Genomic DNA, 21,159 nt, shown 5'->3' with positions numbered 1-21,159 from the left:
TCCGGTTCTTTGATGTTGGTTACATCTCCATGTTAACACTGCTTTTTTTTTCTATTTTTAGTGCAAGCTCTAGTAAAATGTAATCTAAATCCTTAGATATTTGACAGTCATACAAAGCAAATGACTGTAAATCATTTCAGAAGTTCATTTCAAACCTTAATTAGATATGTAAGTAATGCTAACTTCAGTGGCACACAGCTGCGCTAGCCATAGCTGCTTCAAAGCTACAGTAACACTTTAACGTAAAGTAAATAAATCAGTTATAACTGTGTGTCCCACTGTGTCTCATATAAGACATGACTGCTGCTCTCTTTTCCATTTCTTTTTTTTTTATATACTTTATTTTATTGTCATCATGGCATTTCATACATTTTACTCATGTTGTATAGCCCATGTAATGATGACAATACACTTTTTTAATGATATACATACAGTATACACACACAATTTTACAGTACTGACTTTGATTATACAATGTTGTAGTAATTCTGAATCAATAGAAAAACGTCTTTGATCCCATTTCATATTTGAGAATCTACTTGAAGTATTCCATAAATCCATAGTTTATTCTTCTATCAGAATTTCCCGCCTTCTTCTTAAGAAGATGTTAATGTTAATCAGATACTTTGGGATTCTGGGATGAAGAAACAGATAATATGGTGCTTTGACTGAATTCCCGAATACATCCATCAGAGCCTTTAAGGAACTAGTTTTACAGCTAATTTTTAATGTTTTACAGCTTATCATACCGATATAATCTCCACTCTATCAAAGATGGATGGATGGCCTTACCTTTGTCTCTCTGGGGGAGAGTGTAAACACATAAAATGAATGTTCATATTTGAGCCAGATAGGGCAAATTATTTTTCAAGGATTTAATAACTCGCAGTGCCAGAAGCATTTGCAAAAGAGGACGACAAGTAACAGACTGATTTTGCTTTCCTAATCAGATTGATCCGCTGGTGCCTAAAAGTCTGCCAGTCGGCCAGATGACTGTCAAGGTGAAATGATTTGTAATGACGTGGTTTGTTTGTCAGGATGGAATGACGAAAGTAACTAACATTTAATTTCTCATGAATATCACTTCAGGCTTACTACTTACTATGTACTCAGTTTTCAATATGTTGAATCAAGTTTTTGCTCTCAGTTGATTGGTTAATGGTTTTTAGCCAAAACTGGCTGACAATTAACATTTGTTTATTGAAGTTTTGTTAAATTTGCCAAAGTTTACCAAATCGTAATGTTTTCATACCTAGCATTGACTGACCGCCATCAGGTTGAGGTCTTTTCTTCTCACATTCCTCATCGGTATGGATGTTAGAGAGGAATGAAACTGACTGTGACTATGCCAAAGAGACAGAGGACAGATGAATAATACTCTGGCTGCACAGTCCTATTTCAACAGGATCGAGCTGCTGAAGCAATCGCTGTTAGCCAAGCCAGGGGCTGTGTCCCATCAATAAAGTGGACAGGACTGTTACTCTCTGGGTGGTCACTTTCCAGGACACTGTTAATATCTCTGCCTCCGTCTCCCTTTCAATCACAGTTCCTCACTATTAAAGTGATACTCCACCCAAAATCTATCTTTTGAAGGATCGAACACTCATCCCTCATAGGCTTGAGAGGTGGCTGTAAAAAAGTTTGCAGTGGTCAGCACTTCAAGAAGTTCAAAACTCTCAAACCACTCCTGTGCACTTCTAAGCTTTTCATCCTTATTCTCTATATGTACCTACAGTCATTGTTTCACCACAGTATGGCCTCTGTGTTGCACTTTCATCACCCGCCGCACGTAATATACCAACGTTTTTTCTCCTCCAGGTTTGCTTTCATGTTGTGCAGCTCTCTGCAAACTCCTTCCCTGAGACTTTACGTTGAGATGTAGTCACACACACTAAAATAGCCCTTATAGGCCCTGAGAAAGTCCATAATAAGAGAAATAATTGAGTTAAAGGTGCAGCATCTCTTGTATAATGGTAGTCTGTATGAAAATTGCTTTTTGCAGCACTTTTGTTTTCTTTAGTTCAGTTGCAGGTTAGCCACCGGGACAGCAGAATCGTCCATTTCTCTTAATACAGATTGGCACTGATGAGGCGGAGTAAATTTATGCATCTATGCTATCATTTTAGCTAATGGTATTTCAAAGTCAAGGACAAGGTTGTTTTTAGTGTCTCTCACAAGAGAAATTTGTCCTGTATTAAAGCTTAAAAACCCCCCAACAAAAAACAGACAAACCTTATAAACAAAAACACACTACCCCAAACATAAGCAGCAACACTTCTCCACAAAAACAAAATGCATTACTACTATTATCATTATAAATGTAATACTTACTGACAGTAGAGTAACTGTGTGTTCTTCAGTGGGTTTTGTTTTTAGTGTTTCTGGGATCTATAGGTTTGTTTCCAGCATATTTAGTGCCGACACCTAAACGCCTTTGAATTCAACACTTAAGGATCAATTGTTTAAATATAGCTTAAAAATCTTAGATTGTCACATTGCAGCTGCATTACTGTCAATCATGTTGCTATAATAGCATTACACTATAACTTAAAGCATGACAGCCTTAAATTGAAACAGCCTAAAAGCCAGAAAACATAATGTGATGGACACTTTTTTTTAATCTAAAGATCCTATTGATGCCGTAAACGTTACACCTTAATCACAGGTGTCACGCCTGGTGCCATGGTGATGAAACCACGGTAGTGTTTACATCACAACAAGCTGCAGTTTTGACTTGTCGGTCCCCAAACTCTGCTCCTCAACAGTGCATCACTTTCTGTCCTCCTCACAGCTCGCCGTGTAATCAATTTACCGGTACATTAATCTCTCTCCTCCTGAGAAAGCATCACACCTCCTCTTGCTCTCTCTCTCTCTCTCTCTCTCTCTCTCTCTCTCTCTCTCTCTCTCTCTCTCTCTCTCTCTCTGTCACACACACTCTCTTCCCTTAGGTCTCTCTCCCCTGTTACACGAGCAGACCGACACTCCAAATATAGAAAACCAAAGCTATCTCCGAGCATGTAAACGGTGACATTTTTTCAGGCATCCGTGATCACTGAATCATGCATCCAAATTGAAACTCTCTATCTGTGTGTGTGTGTGTGTGTGTGTGTGTGTGTGTGTGTGTTTGTGTCTATTTATGTAAACATGCCTGTATGTGTGTGGGTTGAGAGTGATGCCTGACATTTACATGTACAGTAGTGGGTGTGTTTGTGTGTCTCACGCTGAGCTCTCTGCATTTTAAATGTCCTTGCATCCCTCCTTGCATTCCTCTCCTTTCCTTAGGCCTATGTAAGATAAATAATTCAAGCATCTAAAGGCTAAGAGAGGCAAAGAGAGGAGCGAGAACATTCGTGGGAAAAAAATAAAAAAGGAAAGAGTCATGAGCCATGACTTTCATGATGTATTGTCTCTCAGGGCAGGATGGAGTACAAAGGCTGCATTTCCTCTGTGATGGCGTGTAAACCCCCGTCGTACTGCAGCGTGCACACACACAAATCAACCCTCATCAGCTGTGTGCAGCCCAGGCGGGAGATTGAGCGTCTACATTTGCATTTTGCCTAAAGTGCTTGGCACACAAACAGGATATCTTGTTAGCCCTTCTCTGTAACAAGGATAATAGATTACATCTTGCTAAAATATCAATATGTTCCCTAGGGCTTTCTTTTTTTTTTTTTTACAAAAAAAACAAACAAACATCAGGCTTGAGAGAAAAGCATCTTTGACACTTCAGCACAAGTTTTTGAAATCTGAATTGAATAAATGAAATCTAATGGAGACAGGCCAACCGCAGTGAATTAACACTATCTAGCAATAATTATGTTTTAGAACTCCAAAGTGGTTTTGTTTCCCCTCCTCAGTGAGTATTGGATTAGCTGTGTTTTCCCTAATGAGCTACTCACCACCTCAGGCTTTCACTCCCCCCCCTCCCCGCCCCGCCACCCCTTCTCTCCCTCCTTCATCCTCCCATACAGCGTTTGCTGAGGTGGCCTTTCAAGATGTTGCTGCCACTGCGCTCCTAAAGGAAAAACACGAGCTTCCTTAAAATATCAAGCATTGCTCTATTTGCCTGCAGCTTTTTTTTTCTTCTTTCATTCTCATCAAGAATGTTGTAATTGAACTTAAGTCTCTTTTAATGTGTCTGGACGGGGGTTGCGTGTGTCTGCCTGTTATCTCATTGCAAGGTGGTCCTCGCCATCTCACCTTGAAGTGGTCTCAATCCCAGATTAGCTTGTTATTCTTAAATTGGCTTGTAGAAAATGACTGACAGGTTAGGCGGTAAGAGTCTTATTCTCACCTAGTGACCTTCCCTCTACGGCAGACAGTGGCATGTGACACACACGCACACAAGGATTGCATGTATAAAGAAGTTGGTTAATCCAAATCCACTATATCCATCTTCTGAACCATTGCTGTAAAAACCAAACCAAAGGATTCTGACTTTTCCTTCTGTGGAAAGGGGTGGATCGTTATGGCCCTCAAAAGCTGAAGAGATTCTCTTGAAGCGTAATATCATCCGCAATTATTTCTATTTGGCTTTAACAACAATGGTGTTCATGAACTTCTCTGCTGCATAAAGTGACAGCATGTGAATGCAGGGAGGGCTGATACAGATATTTTTGGATTGAAGTCACTGATATCTGTTATTTTGTGCCAACAGCCGATCTTTCCAAGTCGTGCATCCCAAAGTATTTCAAGATATTAGGATCAGGACTGAAGGGGTTGACAATGTTGCTACTGTAGGATCAATATCAGTCTGACATGAACAAAGCGATACATCAGTCTGACCCTATGCAATGTCATTAGTGCCCTCATCTCAGCTGTCCCCTCTCACTGCCCCCCCCCCCCCTCCCCTCCACAACCAAATCAATCCTCCCATCTCCTTCCCCGTCCTTTACTCTGCTCTTCTAATAAGTAAAACAGAGAGATGAAGATGGAGAAAGAGAGAGCAGAAGGAGGAGAAGCATGGAGAGAGTGAGAAAGAGAGAGAGAGAGAAGGAAAGAGGAAGAAAATGCAGTGATGGGGGCGAGAGGATGTGCTCGGACTAAGCAGAGTGTATTGATCCCTGCTTCATGATGGACTGAGAGGCTGCTTGTCACTCTGACAGCCAAAGACAAATGGAGCATCAGATAGGCAGGTTCACGGCTGTGCTGCTGACCGGCTGGAAAGAACCGAAAAACAACAACAACCAAAAAAACAAAAAACAAAAAAAAAAAACAGCCGAAAGGTTAAACCGTTTCCTGGGGGAGGGGGATTCTAGCTAAGAGCAGTGCACCTCATTAAATACTCAGCGTAAGCCCTGTGGATTTCATTGATTGCTGGTGTCCAGCAATGCTTGAGCTTTATCTAGCACGGCATCCCGTGAAAGAGGCAAATGAGCACGAGCTTGAAGCAGGGACGATTGTTTTTTTGCATCTTGAGTCTATTTCCGACTTAATGTGGGCAGGCTCGGGCGGGTAAAGTGGGTCATAGGGTGAAGCGGACATGAAAGGGCTGACACAAAGGGGAGTCATCCTCGCTGGGGGGCATCTGGCTGCCTAGCACATACACACACACACACACACACATACACATACACGAAGCTACTGCACTGCATAACAACAACCCCCCTTATTCTCCACCTCCCCCACCTTTGGTTTCCCCTCGCCTCTCTGTTTTGATTGCATTCTCTGTCCGTTTTTTTGTGTTTGCTACAGCAGCGTCGAGGCGATTTTCATCTCACACTTGCACCTTGCTGCATGCTGAGAATATTGCATTTGCAGCTTGTCCAGAATCCTTAAGATCCACTGGCATCCCAATAAACACACACATTTGTGTTGCTGAGGCTAACCTTAAACCTCTTCCTGCTACATCCCTTGTCTTAACCCCAATCCTAATTCCAACCAAAAAATCAAGCTCTGACCCCGCTAATCCTCTTTAAGAAGTAAGAAAAGGCAAAATGTCTTTACTTAGCATGTGTGTCCTTGTTTCTATCCTTATGAGGACCTCGGAGTAATTGAAATACAACTCACACATGCTCAGGCAATGCACCAACAGACTTTAGGACCCAGTTTTTCTGCCCTAATAAGGTAGCAAAGCTGAGGAAAGGCAAAAAGGAGAGAGAGAGGGCAGAGAAAGAGAGGGAGAGAAGTGGAGGAGGAGATGAGAGGAAGAGAGCTGTAGCGCAGTATTTGGAAAGTCAGAGAAAAAAGCTGAGAGTGGCAGAAGAAAGTTGGCACGGTTTAAGATGCACTACAACCGCAACAAGGATTAATGGCAGACCTTCTCGTTCCTGTGAGGAGGAGAGAGCGAGCCGAGCAGGATGGGAGAAGAGAAGATGTGCAGGGGGAAGGGGAGTCTTTGACAAAGCATGCACATTACTGCTGCCGGGCTGCACAGGTGTAATATAGAAGGCATCTGCACCCACATTCACAGCCGCATCAGTTTGACTCTGTAACTCTCTCATCCTCACTGCTGCCACACAAACACATGCAGGATACATGTAATCTGTTCACACTCACATATACATGCACACCTTCTGCACATGCTCTCACTGGAGGCAAACAAAACAATGCTGGATCTGGATTGTTGAAACCGGGACATTGGATACCCCTCTTTTTCCTCTCTGAGGACTCATCCTGAGGACAGGACAGGACAGGACAGGACAGGACAGGACAGGACGGAGCAGGACGGATCTGAGTTTTAAACGTAAAGGTGAGAAAAGACTCAAAGGAATCCAGAGGAAAACCCTGTGCTGCTCTCTGAGGGTATTAAGAAGGGAGAGAGAGTAAAAGGAAACTCTGCATTATAAGGATGTTTATGGTGGCAGTTTTATAGCATTATTGTTTATTATTAGTATCATTAGTATTTAAATATGTCTTAAAATAATTCTGTGTATCCCTTTTCTGTGTGATTATCCACTCCCCTCATTATGAAAGTGCATTAGCAAATCCTTCTGGAGAGTTATAGATTAAAAAACGTATATTTTTAAATCATTAAATGTGAAAGCATTGCTATTACTTAGGCTGTATAAAACCGCTAGTCTACATCCTGCAAGAGGAAGCAAGTATAACCTCAGTTTTAAAAGAGGTTTCATTGTTTTACCAGTTAAAGGTTTATATTAGAAATAACTTTACTTATGTTCAAGTTTGACTTTCATGTCAGCTGTAATTTAATAGCAGGTCTTAAGTGGATCTCTGTTTGGACATGAAACCTTTCAATTATTAATTATTTGATTTACATGATACCCAAATCACTGTTGTCAATAATCTATGCTTGTTTGTTAGGGACAAATGTTGTATGTTGTAAGATTATGACAAGGTGGAGCTGACTTATACACCTGAACACCAGGGAATATTTATGTTTAATTGAACTGAAATTTCATTTTCTCACTGTTTTTTTTTCTTCCTGTGAACACAATAGAGAATATGTGCTCCTTCAGATTGTTTTTGCCCCAACAGCAGAGCTTGTATAGCCCCCCCTACACCCCCCCCCCCCCCCCCCCCCCCCCCTTTACAAACACATGCAGCTCTGCTCCATTGTTTATGTTTGTGTAGCTATTTACAGCTCAGGGTGCAGTAATATAAAACTGTATATGCAGCATTCCTGAAACATCAGACAACCTGACACAGCCCAGCCGCATCCTTGAACTTCACACATGCTCGTCTTTTATCCAGATATTTAAAATCTGAAAGTCTTCCGGTCTTCTGCCAGAATCTGATTTGAGAGATCATACTGTATATTGAAATGTGAAATGTAAAACGTTCATCGGCGTGAGACAGTGACAGTGTGAGAAAAAGGCAGTCCGAGTGCCTCCAAAGGACGCGCAGTGTGTTTTTCTGCAGGGGGGTGGTAGGTCATTGTCAATTAGCGGCCCTCCCTCTGTGATGATGATGATGATGAGACCATGTAATACATCATCTCTCATGTCAAGATCTGTGAGAGGCTAATTACATAATTCAGCTTGTTGTTGCACATGTACCCTAATGAACGCTTGTTTTAATCTCTTGTGAAGACATTATATTTCCCTAAAGGCTCGTTAACCTTAAACATAACTGCTACATACTGAAATTTAACCCCTTCATTAACCTTAAGTATAATTCTAAGCTTAACCAAACCAAATCATCCCTAAAACATCAGCTTTAGCTTGTGAGATCAGCCTTTTGTTTCCCTGATTGGAGGTGAATCCCCTCAAACGTGTGAACCGATTTCTGTCAACACATCGAGATTAATACTGGTACACACACGGATACTCACACGCAGGCACGTACAGGTCATCACACTGCAACACAGCTGATGCAAACTAGATGTCTAGATGTCACCTGTGTGGCCTTATAGTGTCTGTTTAGCCTTGTGGTGGTTTTTCAACTCCTGTCACTGTTCACACTTGCACAGGTTTTACCATGAAGTGAGAGAAATGACCAAAATACGATTGGCTTTAATTAAATTTGGATATAATTTAGTCATTTTTCCACCCACCTTTGATATGACTGATGTTCTTCCTGCCACTGCACAAAAAAAAGAGTTTTAGTCAAAAACTGAATCCTTGCAATGTTTTTTTTGGGAGTTTCTATGTTGTAAAATAATGGTCAAATTTCAATATATTTAATGTTGACAACAGCTACTGGCAGTTTCTGTGCAAAATCATCTACTTTACATGTCGTCATCCACTAACAAACGAGCAACACAAGGGATTAGATATAAAAAAAACAACAAAATGGATGTTATTAACTAGATTATTACTTAAACCGATTGTCGCATTTGTTTGCACTTTCAAATAAGTGGTTTAGAAAACATGTTGAAACTGGAGATTTGTTTAAAATCTGTCTTATCATCCATGTTGTGGCTCTCCATAACAGAACTGTGTTATCAGATCATAGCAATGAAGCTTGTGAGTAAATTCGTGACCAACAGAAGTGATGATTAAATATATGAAAACAAAACCTTTCCTATAAGTTGGGAAACTACGACCAATTTGAAATACATACAAATGGATGTTGGTATACAGGAATGTAACCTTATCTTACAGCGTGAAGCATTTGTACCGTTCGCATACAACTACAACATCTGTAGAAGGCAGCGAAGCACAAGTGACACATGCACACACACACACCGTCATTCAACTACACAAACAACACAACATGGTGAGATATAGCCAGTCGCTGTACAGTGTGTCCCACGATGCTCACAGATGCACATAACAGAACACCGAGTACAACCTACAACACACTCTGCAGAGATGCCGGAGCTATTTGAAACATACTGCAGATGGGTAACTTTTTCTTTCCTTGGGCTTCGTTGCACACAGGCACCAGCTGTGCGAGCAGAGTCTGTGTGTGTGTGTGTGTGTGTGTGTGAGAGAGAGAAAATTTGTGTGTGTGTGTGTGATGTGTGTAGGAGGCAGGGCATGAAGGGCTTCAAAGGGTTCATTAACCGTGTGTGTGTATGAAAAGGGCAAGATGATGCAAGACTGCAAAGGACTGTGTGTGTGTGTGTGTGTTTGTAAGTGGATGTGTAGTTATGTGAAGGAGGGGAAATGACTCTGTGCATGTGTGTGTGTGTGTGTGTGTGTCTGAGTTAGAGTGGGGCATACTGTGGACTGATTAATGAGCTCATGCTGTCATACTCACATTCTGCACAGGGGGATTCAAGTAAACCCAGCGCCGGTGTGACTGCACTCATTTGTTATTATAGAGTAATTCTGTGGAATTTATCCATCCTTTGCCGTCTAATGTGTAACAGTAACACATCCTTACTAGAAGGCACAGCTACGCTGGAATTATCCCATCCAGTTCTTATCAAGCTGAACAGAGGAACAGTACTGAAATGGCAAATTAGCCTCTGCTTCATTTATCCTGCAGTGAGCACTCCACTCCACGGTGAATGTGTTTCCATAGGAACATGATGTTACTTTGGGCTTCACGAGCTGTGCAATGCACCCTACGTCGCCGCCTGTTTTTTTTTTTTTTTTTTTGCTTATCTTTTCTGTTCAGTTTCCTCTCTCCTCTCATCAGTGACACCACACAGATCAAGGAAAACAGGGATAGAGAGAGAGAGAGAGAGGGAGAGAAAGAGAGAGTGAGAAAGGGGTTTGGAAATAAAATCAATAGGGCCATTTAACCGCCACTTTGGTTTTCAGATTTCTGTTTGGTGTATCTCGAAGCCTGCTCCGGTCTTATCAGCCTGACATCGATGTTCCTCAAGATGTCTTTTTATTAGAGCCTACAGGCTTTTACAGCTCCAATTTCCTACAGCCACTATGCAATTTCGTTTCCTTGAGTGTGTTCACTGTATCTGCATCTCCTCGATCTATATCAGCTGAAATATTACAGCAATTACTTCCAGCTTTGTGCACAAATGTGTGTGTGTGTGTGTGTGTGTGTGTGTGCGTTTGCTGAGAGACAGAGAGTCAGTGTGTTTCGTAAAGACTGCAGAGTAGCTGAAAATCAGTATAAGTCAGCAGCAACAGTTCTCTGCTTTTGTGGCAGCAGTTTAAAGGTTGGTTGCACATTCTGATGTCATAAAAACAAGATTTCTCTTTCATGCAGCAAATTGTACCAAAAAAAAAAAAAAAGCAGAGTTTTAAGTTTTGTACAGTGACTTTGCAAACAGTATTTTGCCGGATTATGAAAACAAGAAGGAGTCAGATAAAACAGCAAAAGAAAAGAGGTTGAAGTAATGGAGGGAGCTGAGCGGGATGTGTGGTTGTGTACGTGTATGGCAGCGACTAAAAAGGAGAGAGAGAGATAGGGAGGGAGAGGAGCTCTTGTTAAAGTGTCTGTGGTGATTTGCAGGGGCGTCCTTGCAACCTTCCCTCCACCTGACTGGATATTTTATGAGCGTTGCAGAATCAGAAAAGGAGGCAGGCTTATAATACAGCTGACAGAAGTCTTTTTATGGTGAATGGGCAGCGGTGCAGGAGGGTGGTGGTGGTGGCGGTGGTGGTGGTGAGAGGGGAATGAGGAGGGGGGGAGTCTAATAAAGCTGAGTGCATCTCTCCTGGAATGAAGCTGTGGCGAGAGAGAGAGAGAGAGAGAGACAGAGAGAGAGAGAGAGAGAGAGGAGAGGCTGGCGAAGTGCTACAAACATTAATGTGTGAGTGAGCACAAGTGCATGCGTGCAGTATGCACCATATGTCCAGATGTATGTGTTTGTGTGTGTGTGTGTGGGGGCGTCAGTTTGCTCAGATCTGACGTCAGCGTGTTGAACGATCACTCAGCGTGTTCCAGTATGAGAGGTACTAGCCCTTCATTATGGGGTGGGTGAAGAGGAGGAGGAGGAGGAGGAGGAAGATGGGGAAGAGGGGGGTTTGCACGGTGAAGCAGTATCAGCGCACAGGGCAGAATGCAGCCCTCAGCACTATGCCAGCCCAAGCGTGCAGCAATTAGTCACTGAATTGATATCAAGTCTGTGAAGCACTCTGCCATGCAGAATGAATACTTACTGATGATATATTATGTGGTTTGTTGAAATGACACTTTTTTTAAAAATTCTAACTGTAATGAAAAGGCCCCGAACACACAATACAGAGACTGTTTTCTTCTCTTCTCAGCTCACAGTAGCTTTTTTCCACCACGCAGTTACGTTCTAATTTTAGATATTGTCGGTTTGGAACACATAAAGTCGATCCTATGTGAGTTTGACTTAACCATTTAGCACCACAGAGTAAGGTCTTAAGTCATTTATCACTTCCATGTTATGGGGCAGTCAGGTGCACATGTCCAGCCATCCATTTTCTAAGCAGCTTATCCTGTGCAGGGTCACTGGGGGCTGGAGCCTATGGCTGTATGCATTAAGTGGGAAACAGGGAATAGCCTATATAGGTCTACTAACACATGTACAGTCACACTAAGCCGGCTAAATTTGAAAACTGAATGTACATGTAAAAACATCCGGCGCCCACATCAGTGTTTTCATTTTCGTAAAGTCCTCCATCCACACTTGAATGCCTGTACAAAAGGAAAACATCAGAATTTAGTTGTTCTCATTTACATGTTTTTTTATTTTTCTGTTGTGAACTATAAAATAGTGATTTGAACATTAAAAGTACCTGTTAACTAGGTGAACAGTATCTCCGTTGCTGCTTCACTGAAATGTAGCTCAAAACATGAATTTATGATCATGAAGTCATCTAACAAAACATATAAATACTTAATGGCAATGGCTGCGCCATGTGGTCGTCATTTAAAATGAGTGATCACAGAGAAAGTTATGACAACAGAAGGTTTACTTTGACCATGTTTGGTCCTTATGCATACATTTTCAAAAGCTCAATTTTTGTCCGTAACCTACTAAAACACAATGTTGACGTTTTCAGATTAATCTGCTCTCATGACCATTGTCCAAAAATTCACTTTTCAGATGAGAAAATGCCAGCTCAGTGCGGATGAAGGACCAAAACAGAAAGAAAAAGGCACATTTTCAAACTTAGCTGGTTTAGTGTGAACATTCACACCTAAAAGCAATTCTCAGTTTACCTAACCTACATGTCTTTGGACAGTGGGAGGAAAGTGGAGGAAACCCACACAGACACACAGAGACAATATGCAAACTCCACACAGAAATTCAAGGGATAAAAGATGAGATTGATTATCTCAATATTTCACCTAAAGCAGCAAACTGCTGCACATTGCATTTCTTCCATGTCAAATTTCAGTTTCAGTTGTTTACTATTCTTACATGGTTTCCTCACAACTAGAATACAGTAAAAAACAATAAATAACAAAAGGTATCCAGATTACATTTTCCATTCAAAAAACTAGAATCTTAAAGCTCTAGATGTGGCCTGGTTGCTGCAGCAGTATACTGTCGTCTTACATTTGGGGTATCTTTAAAACTCAGGCCATTTTGCAGCGTTGCAGTAACCAGGAATGCAGATTTTTGGTGTGTGTGTGTGTGTGTGTGTGTGTGTGTCTCTGTCTGTCATGAGCTGTGAATTCTTTAGAGGTGTGATGCTGTGTTGGCAGTTTTCTTAAACACCCAGGGACAGACCTTCCTCTGAAACACACCGGACACTGAGCTGTGCGCCAGGTAGCTGCTACACCTCAGGGACAATAGCAGATACTTCACTGTACCTTATATTCTGGTACTTTGCACAAACTGAAGTTAGAGACACTTGTCTGCTTACTGATATATTTTAAACATATTTTCGAATGTTTAAATTAGTGCATCTGTGTTTACGATGGACTTATTGTGATGTTGTTTATATGTAATTTATTCTTGGGCGAATTAAATCTTGATCTTAACGAGACTTCCTGAATAAATAAAGCTGAACTAGGTAACTACTACTGTGTAATGATACAAAATCTAATTAAATCAATTTTGAAGAGTTATATTGTTTAATTAATGTAATTTAATTTAAGTTTACTGTAACTGTGTGACCTTGTTCTTCTCCTAACAGACCAGCACCTCCTCATCCTCATCGGAGACCTGGATAAGAAAACTACCCGACCCTCTTAAGGTGGACGGGGTACATTAAAAATACATGTCCCAAAGGAGCGCTGCCGTGGCAAACAGTAAACCCATAAATCAACACAGGAGGACTTGGATTTCTTCATTATCGCCTCCTACAGCAACAACAGAGGAAAAGGCATGTCGGCAGGCCCGCTGACCCACCGACGTGCACCATAGGATTCTATTTCTGGAGCCTCATTGCTTTTACAGATTAACTGCCCTCAAATATGGCCCCAATCCGTTCATTGCGGCACTAGTTTGACTGCAGCCGGAGGTTGTGCATATTCAAGCTTCAAAACACCCCGCTGTGCGTCAGTCCAGTCATCTGAAGGGTCCGCTGCCTTTGGCCTGTTTTTGAAGGCAGTGTCAATGCACTTTTTTTTTTTCCCCCTCCCAACTCCTGCAGAGGAACAAACATACGCCTGTATGTCATGACAGCTTAAAAGTCTTTTTTTAAAATTCTCATTGCCCATTTCCATCCAGAACTGTTTTTACCCTTGAAGGGAAAGATTGACATCCAAAGCTTTCACACTAATACCATGACACTGTGCTTAGATTAAGACTTCATATTTTATTGCAAGAGACATTTTCCATGAGTTCCTGAGGGCAAATCACACTAAAATCCCATTGCCCAGTGTTTTCATTAGCCTGTCTGGGGCTAATCAAGGTCCTCCATCATCAGAACTGACATTTTCATATTGTATGAGCGAGAAAAGTAGCCGACATTAGCATATTCATGAACACTGAGACGCTCAATCATGTGAAATGGAAGACATGGGCCAAACCCTGAGCCATCAAGGTCTGAAACAAATCGCTTATGACATGTGAGGAAAAGAGGATCTTGAATCCTTCAGCACAGCATCCCATACCCTACAGGAGACGGCTACCACTGGCACATTAAGGATATTTCACTCTAACATTAACCTGGCATGTGTTGTTTGCCTCTGGAATCAGGCCTATAATAAGAGAAAAATTAAAGAATTGGATTAAAGATGGATTATCACTGAAACACTAAAGCCAGCAAAGCAGCTGCCTTTGCATAAACCCATCGTACGCTCTCCAGGGAGACGCTGCTGCAGACTGATTTGTAGATTACATTTGGTTGTTGATGTGGTGGCCTTTCGTGTGCTTGGTATTAAAAGAGCGGGATGGAGAATCTAGATGAGCTGGAGCACCCTCTTCTGGGAGAAAGCCCCGATAACAGCCAAGCATCAAAGCCGGGGCAAGGGCCCGGACCTGGACAGGCCCCTGGTGGGCTGTTTAAGGGAATCTTGGTTAAGTGTGAGGAAGACAGAGCCTACCCTCCTTTAACGTGGAGGAACTATTGTGGACATCCTCCTGAGCTTCAGCAGCAACAGCTACTGGATCCCTGCTCATTACCTCGCACACTGGAGTCTTTCTACCCACCGCCCCCCATCTGGGGCCACGCAGACTCCCTGCTCAGCAAGGACTACCTGGAGACCACCTTTGTGGACATTCGGCCCGGCTCTACGCTGGAGAGGAAGCTTCTGGCTGAGACGCAGGACTTCCACAGCATGTCCTACAGCATGGATGATGAAGACGACCTGCTTCCTGACTCTGACGTAAGACATCCCGCCGACACGATGCTGAGAAAAAAAAATTCTGGTGAACTGACAACAGAGTTTATGCATTTGAATACAAAATTTAAACATAAGACATAATGACAGTTATAGAAAAACAACACAAATTATTCCCTTTGTGATGATTCTCAAAGACAGAGAGGTGAACCAGCAACAAATAAATAATCATCATGTCTGACAATCTAATTTCTACCACATCCTCATAGAGGAGTTTTGCATTAAAAGAGACTCTCATATTCTCAGGACAGAATCTGGGAACCAAAGAGGAACTTAAAATAGACATATGAGAAATGTATTTCAGGCTAGGCGGCAAATGAATGCTTACTGTCAAAAAGCCAGATTACATAAAGCTCTTCTCCTGCTGCGGTGCAGGTAATGACACTACAGTAGCGATGGAGGATGTCAGTTCTGTTTCACTGACTATTGAGCAGAGCCCACCCTAAAGTGTAATGGAAATTAGCTTTAAGACGCTTAGAGTGGTCATGTGACCTTTTAAGAACAAAACAACGCGTCAACATGAGAATATATATGCTGCATCTGTCACAAATAGCTGCTGGTTGATTATATGATTATGAAAAATCCAATTACCCACTGTGTACTAAAAAGGCTGAAGGCCATTCTACATTTATTACTTTGATTAACAAACAAACACTCAGTAGTACCATACAGCATTAAAATCAAGAGCAATCAGCTGCCCACAAAGTTTAGCTGTTAACATTGAGAGTTTGCTCCACAAGGACAAAAGAAGAGCGCATGAAATAATGTTTTTTCTCGAGCTCATTCTGAATGCTGGCAGTAGTGCAGTGATGCAAAGGTGCAGGCTAGTTGGAATAAAACCTTGCAGTGACCTTAAAGAAGCACAACACAGCATCTCTTTCTCTTTAGTTTCACTTCACAAACACTTAGTTAAATGACTAAAACATGTCTGGCTTTCCTCTCGATTAGAGATTTCCCCATCTTCTCCCTGACATCGGAACTGCTTTATGTCAACAAAAAATGCTCCAGGCGGATCACTCCTGATATCTGAGAATAAAATCCAGATAGAACAGATCAATCTTAACATCAGAGAGTTATTTTTCAAACCAGCAGAACATGCATGTGCAGCGAGTGACATCAGAATCATCAAAATAACCTTGACGATGATGCATCCGCTCAGGTGCATCTTTTGAAAATGCATTATTATTTCACGCGTTAAAACAAAACAAGGAAAGTAATATAACAGGGTCAGAGTGAGAGAGAGAGGAAGAGTCAGATTGAATATGCAGCTGTTTCAAAAAGATGCGCGAGTCATGAATCGCCTGCGGTCAGCGGAGCTAGTGCACATTCAGACTAACCTCATTCAGTCACATTATCTTACAGGCACCAGCAAAGTTTTCCAGTTGTTTGTGAGGACATGAACATTATAAAACCAACATTTTAATGCTTAGTAGCTTAGTTTTAGTGTATTATGTATGTTTGTATGTTTAATGCATTTTTAAAATAACAATACTCAACATATACACATTTGATTGAATTAATAAGCTTTGGGTCTAAAGGTTTGGTTCACCAAAATTACAAAAATCTTTTTTTCTCACTTGTCCTGGTGTTCAGCCATGCAGGTAGTTTTGGTTTTACTTACCCAATACCTGATAAAACTAATACAAGCAAGCGGACAAGCAATGAGTGGCCACAAAGTTGAAAGGGAAATTCATTTGTGGTGCTCACAGAATTTTAAAATTACATTTACAGCATGTAACATCAATGTGTCTTTCCAAAAACAATGTCCTCGTATTTTGAATAATACACAAATCTTGGTGGTAGCAGTTTTCAGTGGAACTGCTACCACCAAAGAAATAGTCGCTATGAAAACTTTTCACACTGTTTTATTATCCAGAGTAATGGAGACACTGCTTCTGGAGAGAGATGTTGCTGAATTTTTAATGCAGTTTTCCAATGATGTGAGCCAAAATGACATTCATCTCCATTGCATTGGTGTGGAGGCGGAAACCTGTGAAAACAAACCCAAAACTATCAGCATTAACAGATAACACTGTCATTTGTATTACTGGACCCTTTAAACTGAACTCCATCTATGTGCACTTGAATCCTCAGGACTCATCCATTGATGACTTTAGTGATACAGACAGTGAGAACAACTTCCCTCTGATGATCCCTCAGGACTACTTGGGTCTGGCTTTTTTCTCCATGCTCTGCTGCTTCTGGCCCCTGGGCATCGCTGCCTTCTACCTTTCACAGAAGGTACAAACACACACACACACACACACACACACACACACACACACACACACACACACACACACACTTAGTCCTGAGCTGACAAGATGCAACCTGGCACTTTAGTTCACAGCTGAGGGTGATTTCTTACCCTCTGCAGTGTGTGTAGACTGAAAACAGGTTCAGTGTCTCAAATGCGGACATTATGGAATTCATGCTTCGGAGTAAAGACAGGGAGGGATTACATCTAGATTTGCAGGATTATGCCACAAGAACCTTGAAATAGCAGAGCTGAACAATCCAAAGGAGGAATGCACAAAGATCTGCGGTTGTGTCTTGTGGTTTTATATGTTCAGATCATTTTAGAATCAGAAGTTGTTTTGAGGTGTGCCGACTAAAAACACAGAAGCAGGAACGAAAAGAACAGTGTGAACAGTCTTTGTTTGGGTTGTTTAGGTTGAAATGTAGTAAACTCTAATGCATATTTCAAAAGCAACAAGCAGAGCAGATACAAAACTGAGACAAGTTTGTGTAGCAGAAATATGTATATATATATATTTTTATCCTTAAGTGATTTAGTGATCCCACTGATCTAATAAATAAGAACTGTGTATCTCTAGTCGCCCCTGCTACGATATCTATACTATCATATACAGTATACTGTATAATCCCTGTTTTACAATGTTCATATTTCTAACTCCAGCTGATCCTGAGCCATCATATGCAAGTAGAGAATCTAACAACAAACACGCTGCTACCTGCAGACACTGTGTCAGCATCCTGCCAATACAACCACCTTCCTCCACTCTAGCAGCCTAAAATCACTCTCTACAAAGGGTTTGACAACAAAAGATACTGACAAATTCATAAAAATAAAGATGTAATGCGATACCTACGGCTCATGTGAGAGTGTTTTTCCTCTAAAAAATATGGCTTGTTAATTCATTAGCTGAGTTAATTAATCTCCTCTAAGATAAAGTTGGTGGAAATATGGAGCGGGTCAAAGACAAAAGGGGAACAACATCACCGCACGAACTATCTCATCAGTCACTATTACCACTGGCCTTGTGGAAACTCCCTCTAACACCACTATCTCCAGTTGCCAGAGGCCACTAGTTTATATAGGCATCCTTCCAGCAGTGCAAGAAAAAAAAATCCCATTAATGCTTTTGCAAAGCTAACTGGCGGCAAGCTGCAAAGGCTTTCTGATCAGATCAATGGCCTTCGTTAAGGTTTAATTAGAGTCATAACAAGAAGCCTCAAGGTGATAGATTTCCAATATTGTGGAGTGCTACCTAAAACAGGGGTCAGAGTCAAAGACAAGGACTAGAGGGAGAGAGGAAGGAAGGAAGGAGGAGAAAGTGATGAATGAGGCACAAACGCTGGGTGTGATTCAGAGATGGAACATAATATGGGTTTAGCGTGTGATTGGACTGAGTGGAAGAGGAAAGTGGAGGCCAGGGAGGACATTGACAAATGATGACGAATGCCCTTCTTCCCTCTTTTTTACCCCTCTCTAATCCTTTATCTCTCTCTCTCTCCTTTCTCTTCTGTCTCTCAGACGAACAAGGCGTCCGCTCAGGGGGATTTTCAAGGGGCCAACGCAGCATCTCGCCAGGCTCTGTGGCTCTCAGTTCTCTCCATCGTGTTTGGAATCATAACGTACATCTGCGCCATCGCTGCGCTGATTTCCTACCTGTCTGGCAAACCGCCATAAAAGTGAGCTCTTGCACAAAGAATAAACACAGACCTCTCACGCATTCTCATGAATATCAACACACGCCGACATACAGTATCACCTGTAAATGTTAAAAAATCATCACAGTCTTTCGTCCGTCGACCCTGTCTGCAGTCATGTTTTATCTACACCGAGCTGGAAAAAGCAAAGACCGGACAGTGAAAACACAACAGAGAGATCTTAGTCACTTCTAATTGGATTAGGACATAATTCAGCTCAGAGGACGTTCCTCGCACGCATAGAAGAATAATTGAAAAAGGAAGTTATTCAGTATCACTCTGTGTAGGACATTTGGTCTGTAAATGTGATTTATTTTGTCATCCTTTGATTCTGTGCTGTAGTCGTCATCACATGTTAAGCATTACAAAAGTTATAAGAGACTGGGACAACAAATGCAGACACAGAACACTGAAGTTATCACTGTCACAAAAGCAACAGATGGATAATGAGAAGTAGAGAGAGAGACGACGTCTACCTGGGAGGAGGAAAGTTAAGGGGGACAGCGTACGTCGATGGGAGTCTGCAGATTTATGAGAAGGTCACAGCAGCTGCTAATACCTGATGGACCTCGCTGTGGGGGGCGGGGCCTGAGCCAGCACAAGGTGAAAGCTGGTGATGGCTCCGGGGGCCCCCAGAGCTTTATTTTTAAAAACATACGGAGGGGGCCGGAAACTCCTGGCGGGAGCAAGAGCACCACTGGGAACCACCACACATGTACATTGATCAACCCGTCCTGCTTTCAAGACAACACATTCAGCATCACTCCTCGTTTACCTGCAGAGAGGACTAATTCTGCTTTGTTTAGGCCAAGTTAAGAAGTATCTTTATGTTAAAATACTCAAAAAAAAGAGAGAAATACATATAATGCCATTATATGAGAAAATAAATAAAAATGAGAAGTTTTAAATGAAATGCAAGGTGATGTGAGATACTGGCTCTAGATAAAGAAGGGAATGATGACATAGACAGAAGGGTGCAGACTTGCAAGAGAAAGAGCCAAAAACATGGAAGAAACTCAGAGGATGATCCTTTTATGAGCTATTCCATTAATAGAAACACGTGGATCGCTGCTCCACGCTCTCCAAATATAGATTCTATTTTCTCCTCCAAAAAAAGAGGACTTCAGGAACTCGCTTCTCGCAGTATGACAAACTTGAAAATGAAGTTGTCTACTCAGTGTAAACAAACACAGTCAACACTTTGTCCAGATGAGTAAAAGGGGCTAAAAAAAAAAAAAAAAAAAAAAAAAAGTAGGCTGACAGCTCATCTTGCACTTAGCCATTTGATGCATGATTCAGTAAAATCTCCATCTCGGTCACAACGGAAACCTGCATGGCGAGTTTGCAGTGTGTCATATACTGTACAAACCTGCTCCAAGCTTCAAACACTCCCTTCATTTGGTCCCCAATAATTGCAAGAATAGCTGTGATAGAAAAAAAAAAAAAAAAAAACCTCTGGCCATATTGGTTTGAGCTTAAATGTGCCATTTAACTAAGGTGAAAGTCATCATTTTCTATTTCGATGTATAGTTTTTATAGACTCCACACAGATGAATTACAAATAACTCAAATACTTTGTTTTCCAAAAAAAACAAACCCAGTGTTGTATCAAGACTGAGCTGATAATTATTGTCACTATACATAAATGGTACACGTAGGCACACCTGTGATATCTCAGCGTCTAAACCTCGTCAGCTTTCACCGTTGATGTGCTGTGATACAGTTCAGACAATCCTAAATCTTCTGTCTCCACTGGACATTATGTGTCAATGAAAAATAAAAAAAAATGACCCTTTGTAGTTACAGATGAGTTACCACAATTAGTGATTTATATGGAAGCATTTAATGTAGTTCGTCTTGACTGATCACTGTTATAAGACGGACCCTGGTCAGATTTGTCTCACTTTCTATCACTTGTATAGACAACCAGCGGACGCAGCGAAGCGGACGACTCGCGCGGGTCGATGAAGGTTAAAGGTCGTGGCGAATGAGATTTATTAGTACAGGAGATATTATGTACTTTCTCAGTTCACGTTCTTGTATTACATGTGTATATTAAACTGAAGGAAAAATCAATGAATCCCAATAAATGCACTTTGTTTGACATTCATGTTTCTTCTTTTCGTTTTGCACTCAGCCACACACACACTTCAACACACAGCACAACTAGACTGAAGC

General features: G+C 41.5%; 1 protein-coding gene across 1 annotated transcript; it reads left to right on the top strand.

The window, feature by feature from the left end:
- The first annotated feature begins 6,149 nt into the window (after nt 1-6,149).
- Nucleotides 6,150-21,129, top strand: tmem91 (transmembrane protein 91). The gene is made up of 4 exons (XM_042413236.1): nt 6,150-6,691; nt 13,377-15,012; nt 17,122-17,268; nt 18,806-21,129. The coding sequence occupies exons 2-4, from the start codon at nt 14,578-14,580 to the stop codon at nt 18,959-18,961; spliced, it is 738 nt and encodes a 245-aa protein (XP_042269170.1). The 5' UTR covers nt 6,150-6,691; nt 13,377-14,577; the 3' UTR covers nt 18,962-21,129.
- Nucleotides 21,130-21,159: the final 30 nt, after the last annotated feature.

Source organism: Thunnus maccoyii, chromosome 6 (assembly GCF_910596095.1).
Source record: "Thunnus maccoyii chromosome 6, fThuMac1.1, whole genome shotgun sequence".
Taxonomy (NCBI): Eukaryota; Metazoa; Chordata; class Actinopteri; order Scombriformes; family Scombridae; genus Thunnus; species Thunnus maccoyii.
The sequence above is the reverse complement of the archived record's forward strand: the minus strand, read 5'-3'. Positions and strand labels throughout refer to the sequence as shown.